The following is a 15,329-nucleotide window of genomic DNA, read 5'->3' as shown; positions in this document are numbered from 1 at the left end:
TGAGCCAGCCCTAAGTCAAGCGTCAAGACCCTCAGAGACTAAGAGCCTCCTCAGTGGCATCTCCTCCAGGGTCTGCCGTGGCATCTACCCAACTAGCAATGTGCGTGCCCCCCGGGGAGGTATGCCACCACCTGCCCCCATCAGGGTCCACCAGGGACTCCCCTGAGCACAAGCAAACAACCAGCCCTGTTTATTTGTAGGCCTTTTCAGAAAAAGCTAGCAGGGCAGTGCTAAGGCAGGAAACCCCCCGTCCACCTTGTCTGGGCTTCCTTACGACAGGCCTCTAAGAGTCATATCTCTTCTTTCCAGGAAAAAAAAAAAAAAAGATTTTGCAAAAACACCTCCTCAATAAACAACATGTAAACAGAAACAGCTGCTTCAGTCTCTACCAATGTCTCATTGTGTCTTTAAGGGCTTGTCCGTGGCCGGCAGTGGGAAGGGCTGGTAGGGGCCATTTTCCTCCTCCTCCTCGGGGGAGCACTGGGGGTAAACCACGAAACACAACTCCTGGCCCCAGCGTGTCATGGACTCTGAGGACAGACAGAGGGGCAGATGGACCTTGGGATCTGATCCTTTGGGACAAGGGGTAACCCCACCTCTGGACACCTCCCCTGGGCAGGGGTCTTCGGGGCGCTTCTCCCTCTTTGGCCACATCTTGGGGAGACATGTGGAAGGGGCTGGACCCTCTGCTACCAGATGAGCATCTGGGAGACCCTGTTCTGGATCGGGATCCCAAGAGGGTCCCTCTCCAAGCCCTGGACACTCAGCAAGGCCGCCGGCTCACCTGTGAGTCTGTGTACACACTTTGGTTTCCTCCTCCAGAACACTCCCAGGAAGAAAATGGGCACCCCTGTGAGGATGATGATGACGCCAACCCCACAGACCATGGGCTCCGAGATGAAGCTGAAGACCAGCAGGAATGCCCAGAATACCAGGTACGCCACCGGGACCAGCAGGTTCACCTGCGGAAGGACGGACGAGACTACTGCAGATGGTGCAAGATCCCCGGTGGCTCTCCTGCCCTACACCCAACCCCCCCCCCCAGGTCTGAAGCTTTCCTTCCTTTCCTGGGAGCTGGGGCCTGAGAGGTCCCCCCTCTGGCCAGCAGCCCCTTGTGCTGGAAGCCAATACATGGGTTGACCAGTTGGCCAAACTGTTGAGCCTTGGTCACTTTCAGCCACCCTGACCTCAACATAGCTGTTGTGTGTGGATTTCTTTTGCTTGCACTTGGCTGGAGTTCCAACTATTTTGCGGGGGTTTCACATTTCAGGCACTGAGCACTTCGCCAGTTTGCTTTGTGTGCAAATGGAGGGCTTTTACTTTTAGCTTGGTTTACTGTCTTTTGCTTTCACATGGGATGGCGGATGCTGTGTGACCTTAAGTAGGTCCCTTAGCCTCATTTTCCCTATCTGTCGACTTGGAGTATTCAAAGCCCTCTCATTAGGAGGAGCAGATATATCAGTGCTTAGAAAGCCCAGCCTTCTGCAAAAGGTGTAGTCACTGTCACTGTGGTCATTGGCCCTGTCCCTGGTGCCCAGCTCAGACGAAAGGATGGCCCTGACAGTTTCTGGCACATCGGCCTACCTTTTCTCTCCTGGGCCTCACCTTGATGGGCCTGTGGAGTGCTGGCCGCCTCCAGCGCAGAACAAGCAGGCCCAGGATGGTGACGCCGTAGCAGAGGTAGTTGATGAAGGACACGTAGTTGATGAGTGTGTACGTGTCTCCCACAAGCATGATCACCGCGGTGGCCCCGCACTGGGAGAGGACCTGAGGCTGACAGCTGGCCTCCCACCTGCCTTCTGCCCTCCCCGGTTGCCCTGGCCTCTCCCACTCTGGCCCGGAGGTGGCATGAATCCCCACCCCATCCCCATTCTCCATGGGGTGTCCACCACGGCCATCCCTGGCATCGTCCAGAAATCCCCCATTGCTGGGTGGCCCTGGCTCCACATGCTGCCTGGCCTGGGTCCCCCAACTTACACAGACAAGGAGGGCAGGGATGGGGGTACAGCGTCTGACATGGATCATTGCTAGCAGGCTGGGCAAGTGCCCCTCTCGGGCTCCAGAGAAGCACAGCCTGGGGGTGGGAACAGAATAGGTAGGGGCTGTCAGCCCAGCCTCAGCACTTTCCTACCAGCTAGATCCCGGATCTCAGCTCTGATGTCCCCCTCAAGCTGTCACCTCTGACTCACTTCAGATCCTAGCAGCCCTGACTGGGCAGCTCTCACCCTCAGCTAGCCTGCTTCTTTCCTGCTAGCTTTACCTTAGGGTGGGGATCACACATTTGTTACTGGCAGGTCACCATCTCAGCTTTCCTTTCCAGTAGTCCCTAGCACGGTTCACAGACATCAAGGCACCTGCCTTGCCTCACCATGACAACCCCCTCCCCAGCCTAGTCACCTGGAGGAGGTGAACAGGTAGCCATTGATCCCTCCAAAAGTGGAAAGAGCCACGGAGACGGGCATGACCCATGCAAAGTAGCCCAGCAGCTTCTCCCCGAAGGTCTGCGTGGGCACAGAAGAGAGGCAGCACATGAGGCTGGGGTAGGGTGGGGCAGGGCTGGGGATCAGGCAGGTGCCCCCACTCACCACAGCCACTGCGTTAGAAGACAGCAGCTCTTGGGGTGACATGGCGGTGAAGTAGGCAACGTTGGTGAACGTGTACACGAAGGTCACCAGAGGGATAGAGATGAAGATGGCACGAGGTAGGTTCCTGGAGGCGTCAGTGGAGGGAGTCAGTGTCAGTCCCTGGTGGGGGGACATCTGGGGCCCAGGTGGGGGCCAAGGGACCCAGCAACAGGAGCAGCATTAAGTCTCATCTCCTGGGTCCACTGGGGGTGTTGGGGCAGGAGTGGGGACAGCACTGTAACTTAGGACATTGCTGACGACCTTTCCTTCCACTCCTCTCTGACCACAGGTTGGGAGGAGAAAGAGCAGATGAAGGAGGAAGCCATGTCCCGTCCTGAGGGTGGGGGTCTCACTAACATTTGCACATAAGGAGAAAACTGAATACAGCCAATATTTGCCTGGACCATCCCGTGAGTTCCCCTAAAGCCCAGTCTGCAGGTCTAGGGTCCCCCCGGGGGATTCTCTATTTGTCTCCGCCCAAAGATCCCTGGCTGAGTATCAAATAGAGTCATTGGCTTCATTTGTAGGCACCATGTTGTGTGCATATGTATAATTTTGGGCCAAATGCAAATCACTGGATCTATTTAAAGCAGGACGATGATACTCTGTCTTTCTGAAGCCCAGCAAGGGGCTCTGATGCATCCACAGCCACACAGAATGGGACCAGGCTAGAACACAGTGTCCTGGCTTTCTTTCCAGGACTGTTCCTACGGGGCAGCAGATGACCAGTCCGAGCCACAGGTAACAGCGGATCTGTGCAGACAGGCTGCTTCTCCCATTAGCTGGACCTCGCCCTCCCATTAGCTGGCCAGATGCCTCACTCACTTGCGAGGGTCAACCAGCTCCTCGGTGACATAGTTGAGGAAGTTCCAGCCGCTGAAGGCAAAGGAGCCCTGGAGAAAGGCCAGGGCCAGGTGACCCACAGAGGGCGTCATCCAGAAGGTGAAGGCATTGCTGGGCCTCAGTTCCTCGAAATGTCCTGAGGGTCCAGACATCAGGGATCAGCATGGTCCCCCCATCCCTGCCCACACCCACACCCTGGCCCTACCTTGGAAGATCTGGACAAAGCCAATGCCAATGATGAGGGACAGGGCCAGCAGCTTCCCACCCGTGAAGATGTCCTGGATGCGTGTGGCCCAGCGCACACTGGAGCCATTCACCCACGTCAGGAGCACTGGGGAGGGAAGCAGGGAGGACCTGTGGCTCAGTGTGGACCACAGGCAGGTCCAGCCCAGGCAGCAGCCAGAATGCAAGAACATGGTTCTCAAGATGACACTGGAGGGAGCTGATAGCTGGGGGATCCCATCTGTCTGTCCCTGCACCCAGAGCAGAGAGCAGTATGGGGTGTGGGGCAGTCAGCTGCCTCTGGGGACAGAGGCTCCTCAGGGGGCCACTCACTCAGGCAGGCCATGGAGAGCACACGAGAGGCCGTAGCTGGGGGGATGCAGTTGGGGAACACAGGTTGCAGCACGTAGTTGGAGAAGGTCATGGAGATGACAGCCAGGCTGGTGGGGTACATGATGAGGACGGCACTCCAGAGCAGCAGGAATCTGGAAGGAGCAAAGGCCAGGGTGGCACAGCATCTCCAGGACCTTTGGTCTGTGGGAAGTGGACCCTGAAAGGGGCCCTGCCTGTGTGGCGGGGGGCTGATAGTGGGGAATCATGATTTATGTCTCTTTTATTAGAATCTCACCTCTGCAGGGGGCGCAGGGTGGGCTGGGGGCTCTGTTCCCAGGGTCTCTGCCTACTCCCGTGGGAAGGTCTGCCTTTGTGTTCTAGGTCCTAGATCCTAGGACCTGGTCTGCCCTTGAGGAGGGGGAGTACCTTATCAGGAATACCAGAACTCCTGGGTCACTAAGCTCTCCTACCCTTTCTTTGCACAGCCCTCCCTCCTCCGCTTCTGGGACATTCTAGCTTGATAGTCTTTCCTTGCTGGATGTCCCCTCTAAACTCTCCTCCATGCTGGGTGACTGTGGGTCCTGACCCTTTTCTCTCTCTCTCTCTCTCAGTGTTCTCTCCAGGGCCACAAAGTGATTCTTCTATTTCTTTGAGTCCCAGCCCTTTGAGAACCTTCTCCCTGAAAGATGAACAGTCACAGACACATCCACAGGGGTGTGCATGCCCTGCCAGGGTTTCACGCAGAGTTGCCAAGTTCAGAACTTCTGGCCCAAGTCATTCGGAATCAAACTTTGTAACTTCAGCCTGGACCCTTCCTATGAGCTCCGGATCTTCCATCCAAGACCTGACCCCCCTGCACATGCCACACACACCGCTGCAACTTGAGAATCCCCACACTCATCTCCCCTCCCCATCCCTGGGACCATCATCTATGAAGCCTCTCAAGTGGGACAATGGTTATCAACCTGCTGAATACACCTGATCTTACCAGTCCTCCTGAATTAGGCTTCTAAATTATTTTTGTCTCTGCCTTTACCTTGAAGATCCTTGGCAGGACTCTGGACAATTGCAACAACTCCAAGCCCCCATCTCCTTCAAGCCCTGGTGCCTGTCAGGGACCTGATCTTACCTCTAGCTACAGCAGACAGTCTGCACTGGCCAGGCCACCATGCCCTCTGTGCTTGCTCCCACCAAATGCCCTCCTCCTAGGCCAGGAAGCCTAGAAAAACTCTAGCCTTCCTAGGCTTGGTGCAAATGTGGATTCTCCTGGGACCCTTCCCTGGGGGACATGCACCCTGTTCTCTGTTCGGTGGCTGCTGCCTCTTGCCCGCACCTTCGAAGCAAGGGTCCTCTGGGTCATGTCACATTCGAGGGGCTGTTCGTCTCTGCTTTGTGAGCAATTTGAGGAGAGGAACAGAACTTTTTATTGCAGCATCCCCAGCCCTTAACTCAAAGCAGGTGCTCAGCAAATGTTCATGGATGAATAAAGAATGTCAGGAAGCTGTGTGAGGGGGACCCGTGGCAGGGTCTGGGAGGAGGAGGATATCATGCTCCTCCCTCTCCTCACGGAGCAGATGGATTTACTAAAATCAAAGCCTTCCTGGCCTGGGTACCAGCATTGTCTAAAGGTTTCAGATAGGAAGGGGTTCCTCCCTCCTAAGCAGTGGGGCTTAGAGGAATCTCTATTTAAACGGAGACACAGAGAGGTCAAGGGGTCAGCAGACACCCACAGAGTGGGGCAAGCATAGGTGCCACCCACCTTGGCCTCAGAAGGCTACCAGACACCCTCGCCCCTTCTTTCCATCCACTTTCCTGTAATATGGGAAGTAGAAGAGGAGACTGAGGCCCAGGGTTCGAGAGCCGTCCTATTTCAGAGAAACTGTCCCCGACCCCACCAGAGCCCCACACTCACCCAGCCAGGCCCCCGAAGATCTCCGTGACGTAGGCGTAGTCCCCGCCGGACTTGGGGATGGCAACTCCCAGCTCTGCATAGCAGAGAGAGCCCAGAGCTGTCACGCCCCCACCCAGGACCCAGACGAAGAGGGCCAGACCCACGGAGCCTGAGTGCTCAAGGACACCCTTGGGTGAGATGAAGATGCCAGAGCCAATGATGTTCCCTGTGGGGGAGAGATGGGGGGCATCAGACCTGGGACCCCCTTTAGCAGCCCAGCCTTCTCTGTGGGAGTCCGGATACTGCATTGAGGAAGGAAGCCTGGGTGCTTCCTGGAGGAGGAGTGGGGTGGGGGGTGCTGGAGACCTGTGGATGCCACTGGGCCCCTCGAACCCAGCAAGGCCCATTCGGGGTTCAGCATCAGCCTCCTGCTCAGTCCCTGGCATGGGAAATGGCACCTTGTCCAGCCAGCCAGAGACAGGTCCTGAGTTCCTCTGTCCACTCTCCTACTCCTGCAGGAGAGGGAGTCAGCAAAGGGAGGGGCCCAACACCCGAACCACGACAGGGTGGCCACTCCTGTGCATCTCCACACGGACCCCCTCTAGCTCAGGTCCCCAGTCTTGTCATGTCAGCCTCCGGCCATCTGTCCTCCTTTCAACCTGCTGCATAGAGCCCTCCTTGCCTGAACCAGGTGCGGGGTCCTCTGCCCACCTCACAGCCTCACTCTAGGTTTCTGTAGCTTCTATTTCCCTTTTCCCTACCAGGGAGCCCCTCCTTGACCTCGAACCCAGGCTGTGGACGTAGACTCTGAAGAGACCTGGTTTCTTGGATCTGTTCACCTGTTTCCAGTTCTGGGCAAGGGCCAGTGGAGTGATGCAGAGCAACTGGTGCATTTTCAGGGCTGGGAGTTGTCAGGGCAGGGGTGGGTCAGGCCATGGCAGCCCAGTCTGGGGTCTGTACACAGAATGCCTGCCATTCCCCTTGGGTCTGCCCCCGATTACACAATGTGAAACCCAGCTGGGCTCGGAAGGCCCGGGCCTGCTCCCTGCTCAGGTGGGAAGGTCCTCCTGCTGACCTCCTTGGTCCTACCTGTAAAACAGGGTTGTTATGAGGGCTTAGGGAGGCACACCATGCGAGGCCCCCAGCTCATTTACAGCTGTTGCCAGATGTGTCTCGTGCCCCTGTGTGGTCCTGTGCGTAGCTCCTCCCTCCTCAGCAGTCACCCACTCTGCCTTGCCTTATCACCCCACGGCCCCACGCCCTGCAGGTGCTCAGAAGGCATGTGCTCAGTAAACTGATGGGTGACTACACAGCCCGATGCCCAGAGTGGCATCCAGACCTGGACATGAAGGACTAATTTCCTTGTCTGTGAAGTGAGGGCACCAGGCCCCACTCAGCCCTCCCACTGGGGGTCTCTGAGGAGGAGTGAAGGAGTTGCAGGCTCCTGAGATCCCATGCAAATGGAATCTGCCACAGTTCTGGAAGGCCTGCCCTGTGCTGGGGCCAAAGACTCATCCTTCTGGGTCTTCGAAGGATGTGGGCAGAGGGGGCTGCTCCGGTGGCCTCCAGATGTCTGGGAGTGGAAACGAGATGTGGCCCTCTGCTTCCCGAAACAGTGGGGAATGTTCAGAGATGAGCTGTGGCCTGCACAGCAGACTCCCAGGGTGAGTGAGACTCAGCCTCTGTTCAGCCCTGAGCTCCCTGTCAACTAGAAAGGAGTAGGGCTCTGGCTGCTCACGTGGATCTCACCATCCTGCAAATGAATCAGGTGGCTTCACTAGAGATCTGCACTCGGGTCTGCCCAAGAGGAAAGAGCCCCAGACCCACAGGCCACATGGACAAAAACAGCCCTGGTGAGACCTGGGGCTCAGCGCCCCTGGACAAGGATCACTCCCACCTGGTGGGGCCCAGGGAGGGGGTCACACATCCATCAAGGCTGAATCCGCCCGCTCCACCTGCCAAACCCATAGGCGGGGCTGGACGAGGACACAGCTGTGGCCTCCAATCTGCATTCACTCCTTGTCCACGGTGCTACCCCTCACCCCCGTCCCCAGTCGACACAGATTTCTAGTCTGGACGGCCACGAGAGCCCCATTTGGTTTTCTGGTCACATCCCAGGAGCCCTAAATACATCCAGATAAGGACGAAATAATTCCTGTGCCTCAAGCCCCAGAGGTAAGCTTCGCCCTTGATCTGCTTCTGGGGGGCAGGGGAGAGGGGCCACCTCCTGCACCCACCGCGATGGGCCCTGGGCCTGGGTGGGCTGTGGGTTTTCCAAAGGGCCTTTGAGTTGGCTCCATCCGGCAGCAGTTCTCAGGACCTGGCGGAGCAGGATTTGCCAAAAGCCAGTGAGGTTGGAAGCCAGCGGGGGCTGGGTGGCCTCGAAAGGAGCCGGGGATGTTGGAGCTGGGGGCATCCAGGGCCCTGAGCCACCCACCCCGTGGAGACCCCACCCCTGTACACAGCTGAGCCTGGCTGAGCCTCACAGACCTCATACTTGGGGGAGCCACACCTTGTACCTCACCTTCCGGAGCTGGGGTCTGAAAAAGGCAGAGCATTATTCAGGTGCCAAGTGGCTGGGACTCAGATGCTGGTTTCTGGGGGTGGGTAGCGGTGGTGGCAGGGAGGACCACTATTGTTTTGGACATGTGGCCTCGGGCTACCATTCAGGACTTCTTCCTCTGTGGCTCAAAGGACCATCTGAGCAAACCAGTGTCTCTGAGGTCCTCAAGGGCCTCTCCCTGTGGGCCTGAAGGTTCATGCTCAGGGTGGGCTTGATGAGTGGCAGAGGATCAGGAGGAAGGAGGATGCTGAGGACAGGGCTGGGAGCCCTCGGGTGCTCAAATAGAGGAGGAACTGCTGAAGCCGCATGGACTGTCACCCAGGGGCCTGCCGAGCTCCTCCTGGTGTTGGTGATGAGCTCAGATCTCCTTCCTCAGACCCTGTGTTCAAGCCCAGCAGATCTGCCTGATGAGGGCAACAGCAGTGGACAAGTCCAGCCCTTGAGGAATCCTACTCTTCAGGAAAAAGAGAAGCAGGAACTTGGCCTAAGAGGAAGTCAGATGGGCCAAGAGATACTGCTGAGCATCTTGTTGGGTATCTGATCGACAAGCAGAGGGATGCTGGTCCTGAGGCCTCCCTGTTCCTCTCTACCCAATGGGACACCTGGTCCCTGTAGGTCCTCCCAGCAGGCTGCTAGGCCAGGCAAGGGTCAGATGCAGGTTTCCCCGGCTAGCAGGCCTCCCTTGGGTCTCCTCCTCCCGCCCTTCTTCCTTGAGCCTTTCCTGGGTGGTTTTTATCACATTAAGATGTTTGGCCTGATGGGGCTTACCCGGCTCCTTGGAGGAATGAAGAAAGGGCCATTGTTCCCTGCGGGTGCTGCTGTGCGTGCTGACCTATTTCTGAGAGGCAGCAACAGACTGCGGAGGTCGCAGGAGTGGGCCATGGAGGTCTGGTTGGTAGAAGGAGCCACCTGCCCGTGGGGTGTGTGTTGTGGGAATATACAGTCGGATTTGGGGAGGGGTGGGGAAGTCAAGCCAGGACAGGACACTGGCTGCAACCGTATCCCTGGAAACATGGAGGAGTCAGCCACGTGACCTCAGATCAGTACTTCCCTTCTGAGACTCAGTTTCCCCAATTTCCAGGTGGGGCCACTGGACTAGCGGACAGCAGGGAGCTAGTCTGACCCTGACTTTGGCAGAGAGGATGCACCTTGCACATCTGTATTGGGCCCAAGGAAACACTCTGCTCAAGGAGGAACATCCCACTCTTGGGCAGCCCTCAACACTACCCACAGGATGCTTCCATTGGCTCTAGAACCTGAACCCTGTTCCACTGTCATAGTGCCAGGAGAATGGCCAGGAAGGGCTGGCATGAAAGACCATGGAGATGGCTTATGGATCCCGCTCTGTCATCCACCTTGGAGACCCCACCCAAGACACTTAGCCTTTCCCTGGGAGACCTGAGTCCCATGGACTCCCAACACCCTGGCGTGAGCAGCCAGAACCCTACTGAGACCTGGGTGAAGCATGTCCCCCAAGTACACAAATGTCCTTGTGTCCTCACAGTAAGCATGTGTCAGGTACCTCCCTGGAATGACAGATGCTCCCACTGAGGTCCTGGTAGTACCTCAAGGCAGTGAGTGGGGACATCTAGGACGTGACTAGAATCACTCATTTACTGGCAGGCACCTCCAGCCTAACCCATTTTCCTGTGGAGAGAAGGGATGAGCAGAGCATAGAGCCTCTGCCTACATCAGTGCATCCTGCCTGGCTTAGGAAATCTTGCCTGTGCCCCACCTCCAGGCTGAGTCTTGTCCTGGTCCCCAGTGAGCTCCACACTGCCGAATCCATCAGTCAAGCCCTAGCCCACATCTTACTTGACTCCTCAGTGGCCTGTGACGGAGTGATCACCCTCTTTTTACTCCACCTCCTGATCCTTGTACCTGGGCTGGTAGCTCTTTCTTGTTGGTCCCTTTTCTTGTCTGACTTCTAAACACTGAGTGGCCTTGATCATTCCCTTGGTGATCTCATCCAGCCCCCTGGCTTCTGTTGGCAAGTCCCAAATTCATATCCCTACCATGCACCGTTTTACCAAACTCAGCCTGTGTACCAAACAAATAGGCATCTGGCACTCGACATGTTCAAAACAGCATTTCCTGACTTTTGTGTCCCTTTTCCCTGAACCTGCTCTTCTCCTCATCTTCCCTGATCAATCAATCAATCACAAACCATCCTCCCAACTGCTCAGACCCTGACCTTGTGTCATCCCTGACCTTTCTCTTTCTTCCACACCCCACACTCAGCCCCTCCACAGCTGCCACCCTGCTCTGAGCCACCACTGCCCCTTGTCCAGGTGACTCAAGTGGCTTCCTGCCTGGCCTTCCTGTCCTCACAGGATCTCCTCCATAGGGAGTGCAGTAAGTCATCCCACTCCTCTTCTTCCAAACCCTTCCAGGGCTCCCGCCTCCTAAGGAGAAAAAGGCAAACTCCTATGACTCTTTGCGAAGCCTCACACAAACCCTACCCACCTCCTCACTCATCTCCACTCTTCCACCCCCCCTCCCAGCACTTCAGGTCGTCCTCCCGGCTTAGTTGTCTGGTCTCAGTGCTTCTCATGACCCCTTGGCCACACGTTTGGCTTGCGGGTTTGTTGCTGTTGGTATGTCTGCTCTAGGAGGAGAGGAATTCCTCCTCTGCCTTTTCCCCTCTTAGGTGGTGCCCAGCGCTACGGGATAGATGAACGAATGTATCAAGGGTTGGCAGGTCCCCATCCTTGTAGTTGGATCATCCTGTCCTCCAAAAGTGTCCCAGCATGCCTCAAGGACATGTGACCCTGGGCAGGTTGCAGCCTGGGGTCCTCAGTTTCCTCATCTGTAAATGGGGCGTTGGTGACACGTGGATAGACTCCTATGTAGTTTTACGTCTCTTCTGGCTCCTAGTGAGGAGGGGCTGGGGTTCTGCAGAGGCCCATCCTCTCTGAGCAGCCCAGCTAAATTCCAGCCCTAGAGACCATGTACCAGGACCTGACAGAGACTGGAGGAACTGGGATTGGCTCCTGGGAAGATGAAGTTTGTTAAGTTACTTCCTGAGTCCCTGAATATACTTGAGCCTGATCCCCAAACACCTACATGAACTGAACATCCAAGTCCCAGGAACAGAGTGGAGGAAGAACCTGGTCAGCAGACCCAGGGTGACCCCTCTGCTGGGTCTAGGCACATCTCTTCTTTGGTTATGGATCACGTGAGGCAGATGGCTGAAGTCCCTAAGTCAAGATGAGAGGCCCTCTATGTACCGCTGCCAGAGAGACCCAGCGTCCCTCCCCATCTATTTGTATCTCCATAATGGAGTGGAGAGCTCAATCTACCTTTGTTGGATGAGCCTGCAGCTCAAGCCCAAGCCTTCCCCATCAAGGGCTCTGAGTCTAGCCCCAACTTTGCTCAGCTCGGTGTGAAGGGCACTGAACAGAGGGTTGAATCCGGATCTGGTTCCAAATCTTGAGCCCACAACTTGGAGCAATGTCACTTAACTTCCAACCTCAGTTTCTACATTTGTATAATGGGTACAAAAATTTCCATCTTGCAAGGTGGGCATGAGACTTAAAGGAGGAAAGGAAGAACGAGTCTTTATAATGTAAAAAAGAAGTGATTCTCTGAACAGTGGTTGGATGTGATTATGCTGTCCTGCACAGTCCTGCCCAGCTGGCTTGATTTACCCTGGTTAGGATTAGACCCCCCACAAGCTTTGTTTTTAACCAGCTAAACGTATTTCAGGTGGAGTCTCACTGCTGCCTAGAGCCAGTTCTTCCATATCTCCTCATTCCTGAAATTCTTACTCTTCAGCCTGGGATGGGACAGAGAATATAATAAAGGAGTGAATTACAGGATCTCCTGGGATGAACTTCGGAAGTTTGGGAAATCAGTTAAGCAACCAATAATAAACAAGGATAGATTATAAAGCAGGATATAAGTTCTGAAGGTGTGGAATGCTATAAAATATGATATTTTGCAGACTTTTGACTTTGACTAGACTTCCCAGGTTAGTGACGCAGAGAAAATGGGCCCACCCAGGATGGGAGGCTGAGTGGGGTAGGTGGGCCCTGGAGCAGTGAATGGGGAGAGATGGGACCCTTAGTGCCCATCTCAGTTTTCCCTTCCTAGAGAACAGAGAAGGCATGGGCTGGAGCAAAGCTCTAACAAGTACTCTGACCCAGTTCCCAGAACCAGCCCTTCTTTCTAGCAGATAGTCAGAGGCACCTAGGCCAGGAAGCTCCCAGGGCCAGGTCAGGGCCAGCTCCTGGGAGATAGGATTCTAGAAGAAGCAGGAGAGACAGTGGAGCTACCTGCCTGGGACTGTGTTCAGGGGCAACTCTCAATGTGAAGGCAGGGCATGGCCAAGAGTCAGACTGAAACTGTGGCCCTGGAGCTTCTAATATGGGGGCAGAGCAGAGGAGGTGAAGACACTAGTTCTGCCCCGCTGAGCCCCTCAAACTTCTTCCATCTCCAGGAATCTGAGGGTAGAAGGGTATTGGTGAACAAAGCAGCTCCCACTGACTGGGGACCAGTCACAGGGGGTAAGGCCCCAGGAATTCATCCCCCAAGCCTATATCTTCTGGGTGCAGGGAACAGAAAATGTCCCTCAGGAGGGCTCAGAGACACTTGGGCTGAGTTAGCCTGGTTCCCAGAAGTAAGTATTCACATCTTGAGACAGAAGGAGAAAATTCCACCACCCTGCCTACCCAGAAGCCCCTATGTGGAAGCGGACAGGGCACTGGGGTCACACAGATCCATACACACGTGAAAGCTGGGGTCCAGCAGGCCAGGCCATGGGGTGTGCATTGAGATCCCAGCCAGGGAGCAGGTGGCCCTTCTGCAGGGTTGGTCTGCCCACTACTATCCTCAGCCATGGGCTATTCCACTTCCTTCCCCTGGTTCCAGCTGCCAAACCTGGTAGTAATTTACATGCTCTGAACCTATTTTTCCTCTGTGCAGGCTCTACCTGTCCAGCCTACCTGCAATTCTGCCTGCTTTCCAAGATCAGATCACTCACTCTGCATGGTACCTGGACCCAGCAAACAGTAGGGATTCACGCTGACCCATAACCCAGAACTTGCCCAGCTCCTGCACTAGAGGCAAGACTATAGTCATCATTTCCATTTCATAGTGGAGCAAACAGAGCAAATGGCCTTGTCGAAGACGGATTGGGAGGTAAAGGCTGAAGGAGGGTTCCAGCGGTGGAGGGGACCCACAACTTCCTGAGCTGCAAATTTTCAGGGCGGTCAAGGAGGTGGGAGCAAAAATCTCTGAACCTCAGTGCAGGGCTTTATGCGCTCCAGGCCCGCAGGTGCTCCCAGCCTCTGCTTTCCGGTGGTCCCTGTGAACCAGACCCGTAAGAACACCAGGAGATGGGGTGCCCCTGGTTTGGAACTGCTTGCATGCCCCCTCAGCCTTGGCCCTGCAGTCCAGGGCACCCCCCGCCTCGGGCCCTGCTCACCGACGATGATGGTACAGGCGCTCACCAGTCCGATCTCCTTCTTGAGCGCTACCCTCTCCGAGGCGCCAGGGCCGGGGCCCGGGCCGGGGGAAGGCGAGGGCGCAGGACCGGGGTTCCCGCGCCCACTTGGCTGTTGTATGTGGCCGGTCATATCGCTGTCCCGCCACGTCCCGGCACCCTGCGCTGTCTGTCCGGCGGACTGCCGGTCCGTCGGTCGGTCTGTCTGTCGGTGCGCTCGCAGCCCTCGCAGCCGGGACAGCGCCCACAGGCGGGCGCATGCGCTGGCGCGGGGCCCGGACTTTGGTCCCCCCAGGCGGAGGGGGGCCAGGGAGGGGCGGAAGGAGGGCCGGCCGGCAGCCCCCTCCCCCATGGCCCTTAAAGGGAACTTCCCCTCCCCCCCATCCTGGTCTGGGAAGGAGAGAACTTGAGATAGACCTAGGGAGAACTTCCCAGTTGAGTGAAAGGAGGAGCCCTCCCGTCGCCTCAGTTGCATCCAGTGGTTGTGTGGGGTGGGGAAGAAGAGCTCAAAATCAAAACCATTCCTGCCCTCAGGAGGCTGAGGAAAGGCTACAGTGACAGCTGTCTGTATTATTGGGAACCCACTGCATGCCAGCGCTCCGTACTCCCTATTCAGACACGCCCCCAATTAGTGTGTGTGTGTGCGCTCGCGCGCGCGCGCTCCTGCGCATATGTATGTGTCCATTCTACAAGTGAAAGCTGAGGTCCGGAGACAGGTACCCACAATGGGCCAAGTGACACACTTGAGAAAGGGCCCAGACACACACCCTTTCTCATGCCTTCTTGGCCTCCAGGTGTTGAGACTGTGGTAGGGGTGGCGGCTGCACCCCGTAACTCTTCTGGGTTGGGGGAGCGGGGTCATGAGATTCTGGAGTGGGGTCCTGATCAAAGGCCTGGGAGACAGGATTAAGGCGAAGGCTTCGGAATCCCCAACCCTAATCCAGGGAGTGACCCAAGGCCTCGTGGGAATTTCGGAGAGCGCCCCCACCCCCTGGCTCTGGCCTGCATCTGGCTTTAGGTCCCCATCGACCATGGCACACTCCTGGTCACAGGTCAGAATGAGGACTCGGCGGACTGTAACTCTGGGGCAGGCCCGGCGTGGACCAGCCCTGCTCACAGTAGCCAGGCCACTTGAAGGGCCCTGGTGACGCCGAAAAGGTGGCTGTGGTCGGGAAAAGGTCTGGTGGGAAGGATTCGAGGGAGGCTACCTCCTCTCAGAAGCCATCCGGACCGTGCAGCCCGACCCACCCGACCCACCCGGCAGAGTCAGGGGGGCCGCGTCGGGGCCACCGGGGCGGCGGGCGGGGCGAGGCTGGCACTGCGCGGCCGGCGGCGGAACAGCCTTTGTCTCTTTCTGGCGGCCGCCGCGACGCGCCGTCCCCTGCATGTGGATGAGGCCGAGCGGAG

General features: G+C 56.7%; 1 protein-coding gene and 1 long non-coding RNA gene across 2 annotated transcripts; one reads left to right on the top strand and one right to left on the bottom strand.

The window, feature by feature from the left end:
• Nucleotides 1-167: 167 nt before the first annotated feature.
• Nucleotides 168-14,186, bottom strand: Slc7a10 (solute carrier family 7 member 10). The gene is made up of 11 exons (XM_005330633.3): nucleotides 13,905-14,186; nucleotides 5,935-6,139; nucleotides 4,023-4,174; nucleotides 3,673-3,798; nucleotides 3,450-3,603; nucleotides 2,586-2,709; nucleotides 2,398-2,501; nucleotides 1,978-2,074; nucleotides 1,606-1,755; nucleotides 785-962; nucleotides 168-530 (listed from the first exon to the last, which is right to left on the bottom strand). The coding sequence occupies exons 1-11, from the start codon at nucleotides 14,053-14,055 to the stop codon at nucleotides 397-399; spliced, it is 1,575 nt and encodes a 524-aa protein (XP_005330690.1). The 5' UTR covers nucleotides 14,056-14,186; the 3' UTR covers nucleotides 168-396.
• LOC120888165 (uncharacterized) lies at nucleotides 3,047-5,023 on the top strand. The gene is made up of 2 exons (XR_005731671.2): nucleotides 3,047-3,365; nucleotides 4,634-5,023. It is a non-coding gene; the product is annotated as an uncharacterized LOC120888165 (long non-coding RNA).
• Nucleotides 14,187-15,329: the final 1,143 nt, after the last annotated feature.

This window comes from Ictidomys tridecemlineatus, chromosome 15, assembly GCF_052094955.1.
Source record: "Ictidomys tridecemlineatus isolate mIctTri1 chromosome 15, mIctTri1.hap1, whole genome shotgun sequence".
In the NCBI taxonomy this organism is placed as follows: Eukaryota; Metazoa; Chordata; class Mammalia; order Rodentia; family Sciuridae; genus Ictidomys; species Ictidomys tridecemlineatus.
This window is presented reverse-complemented; position numbering and strand designations above follow the sequence as displayed.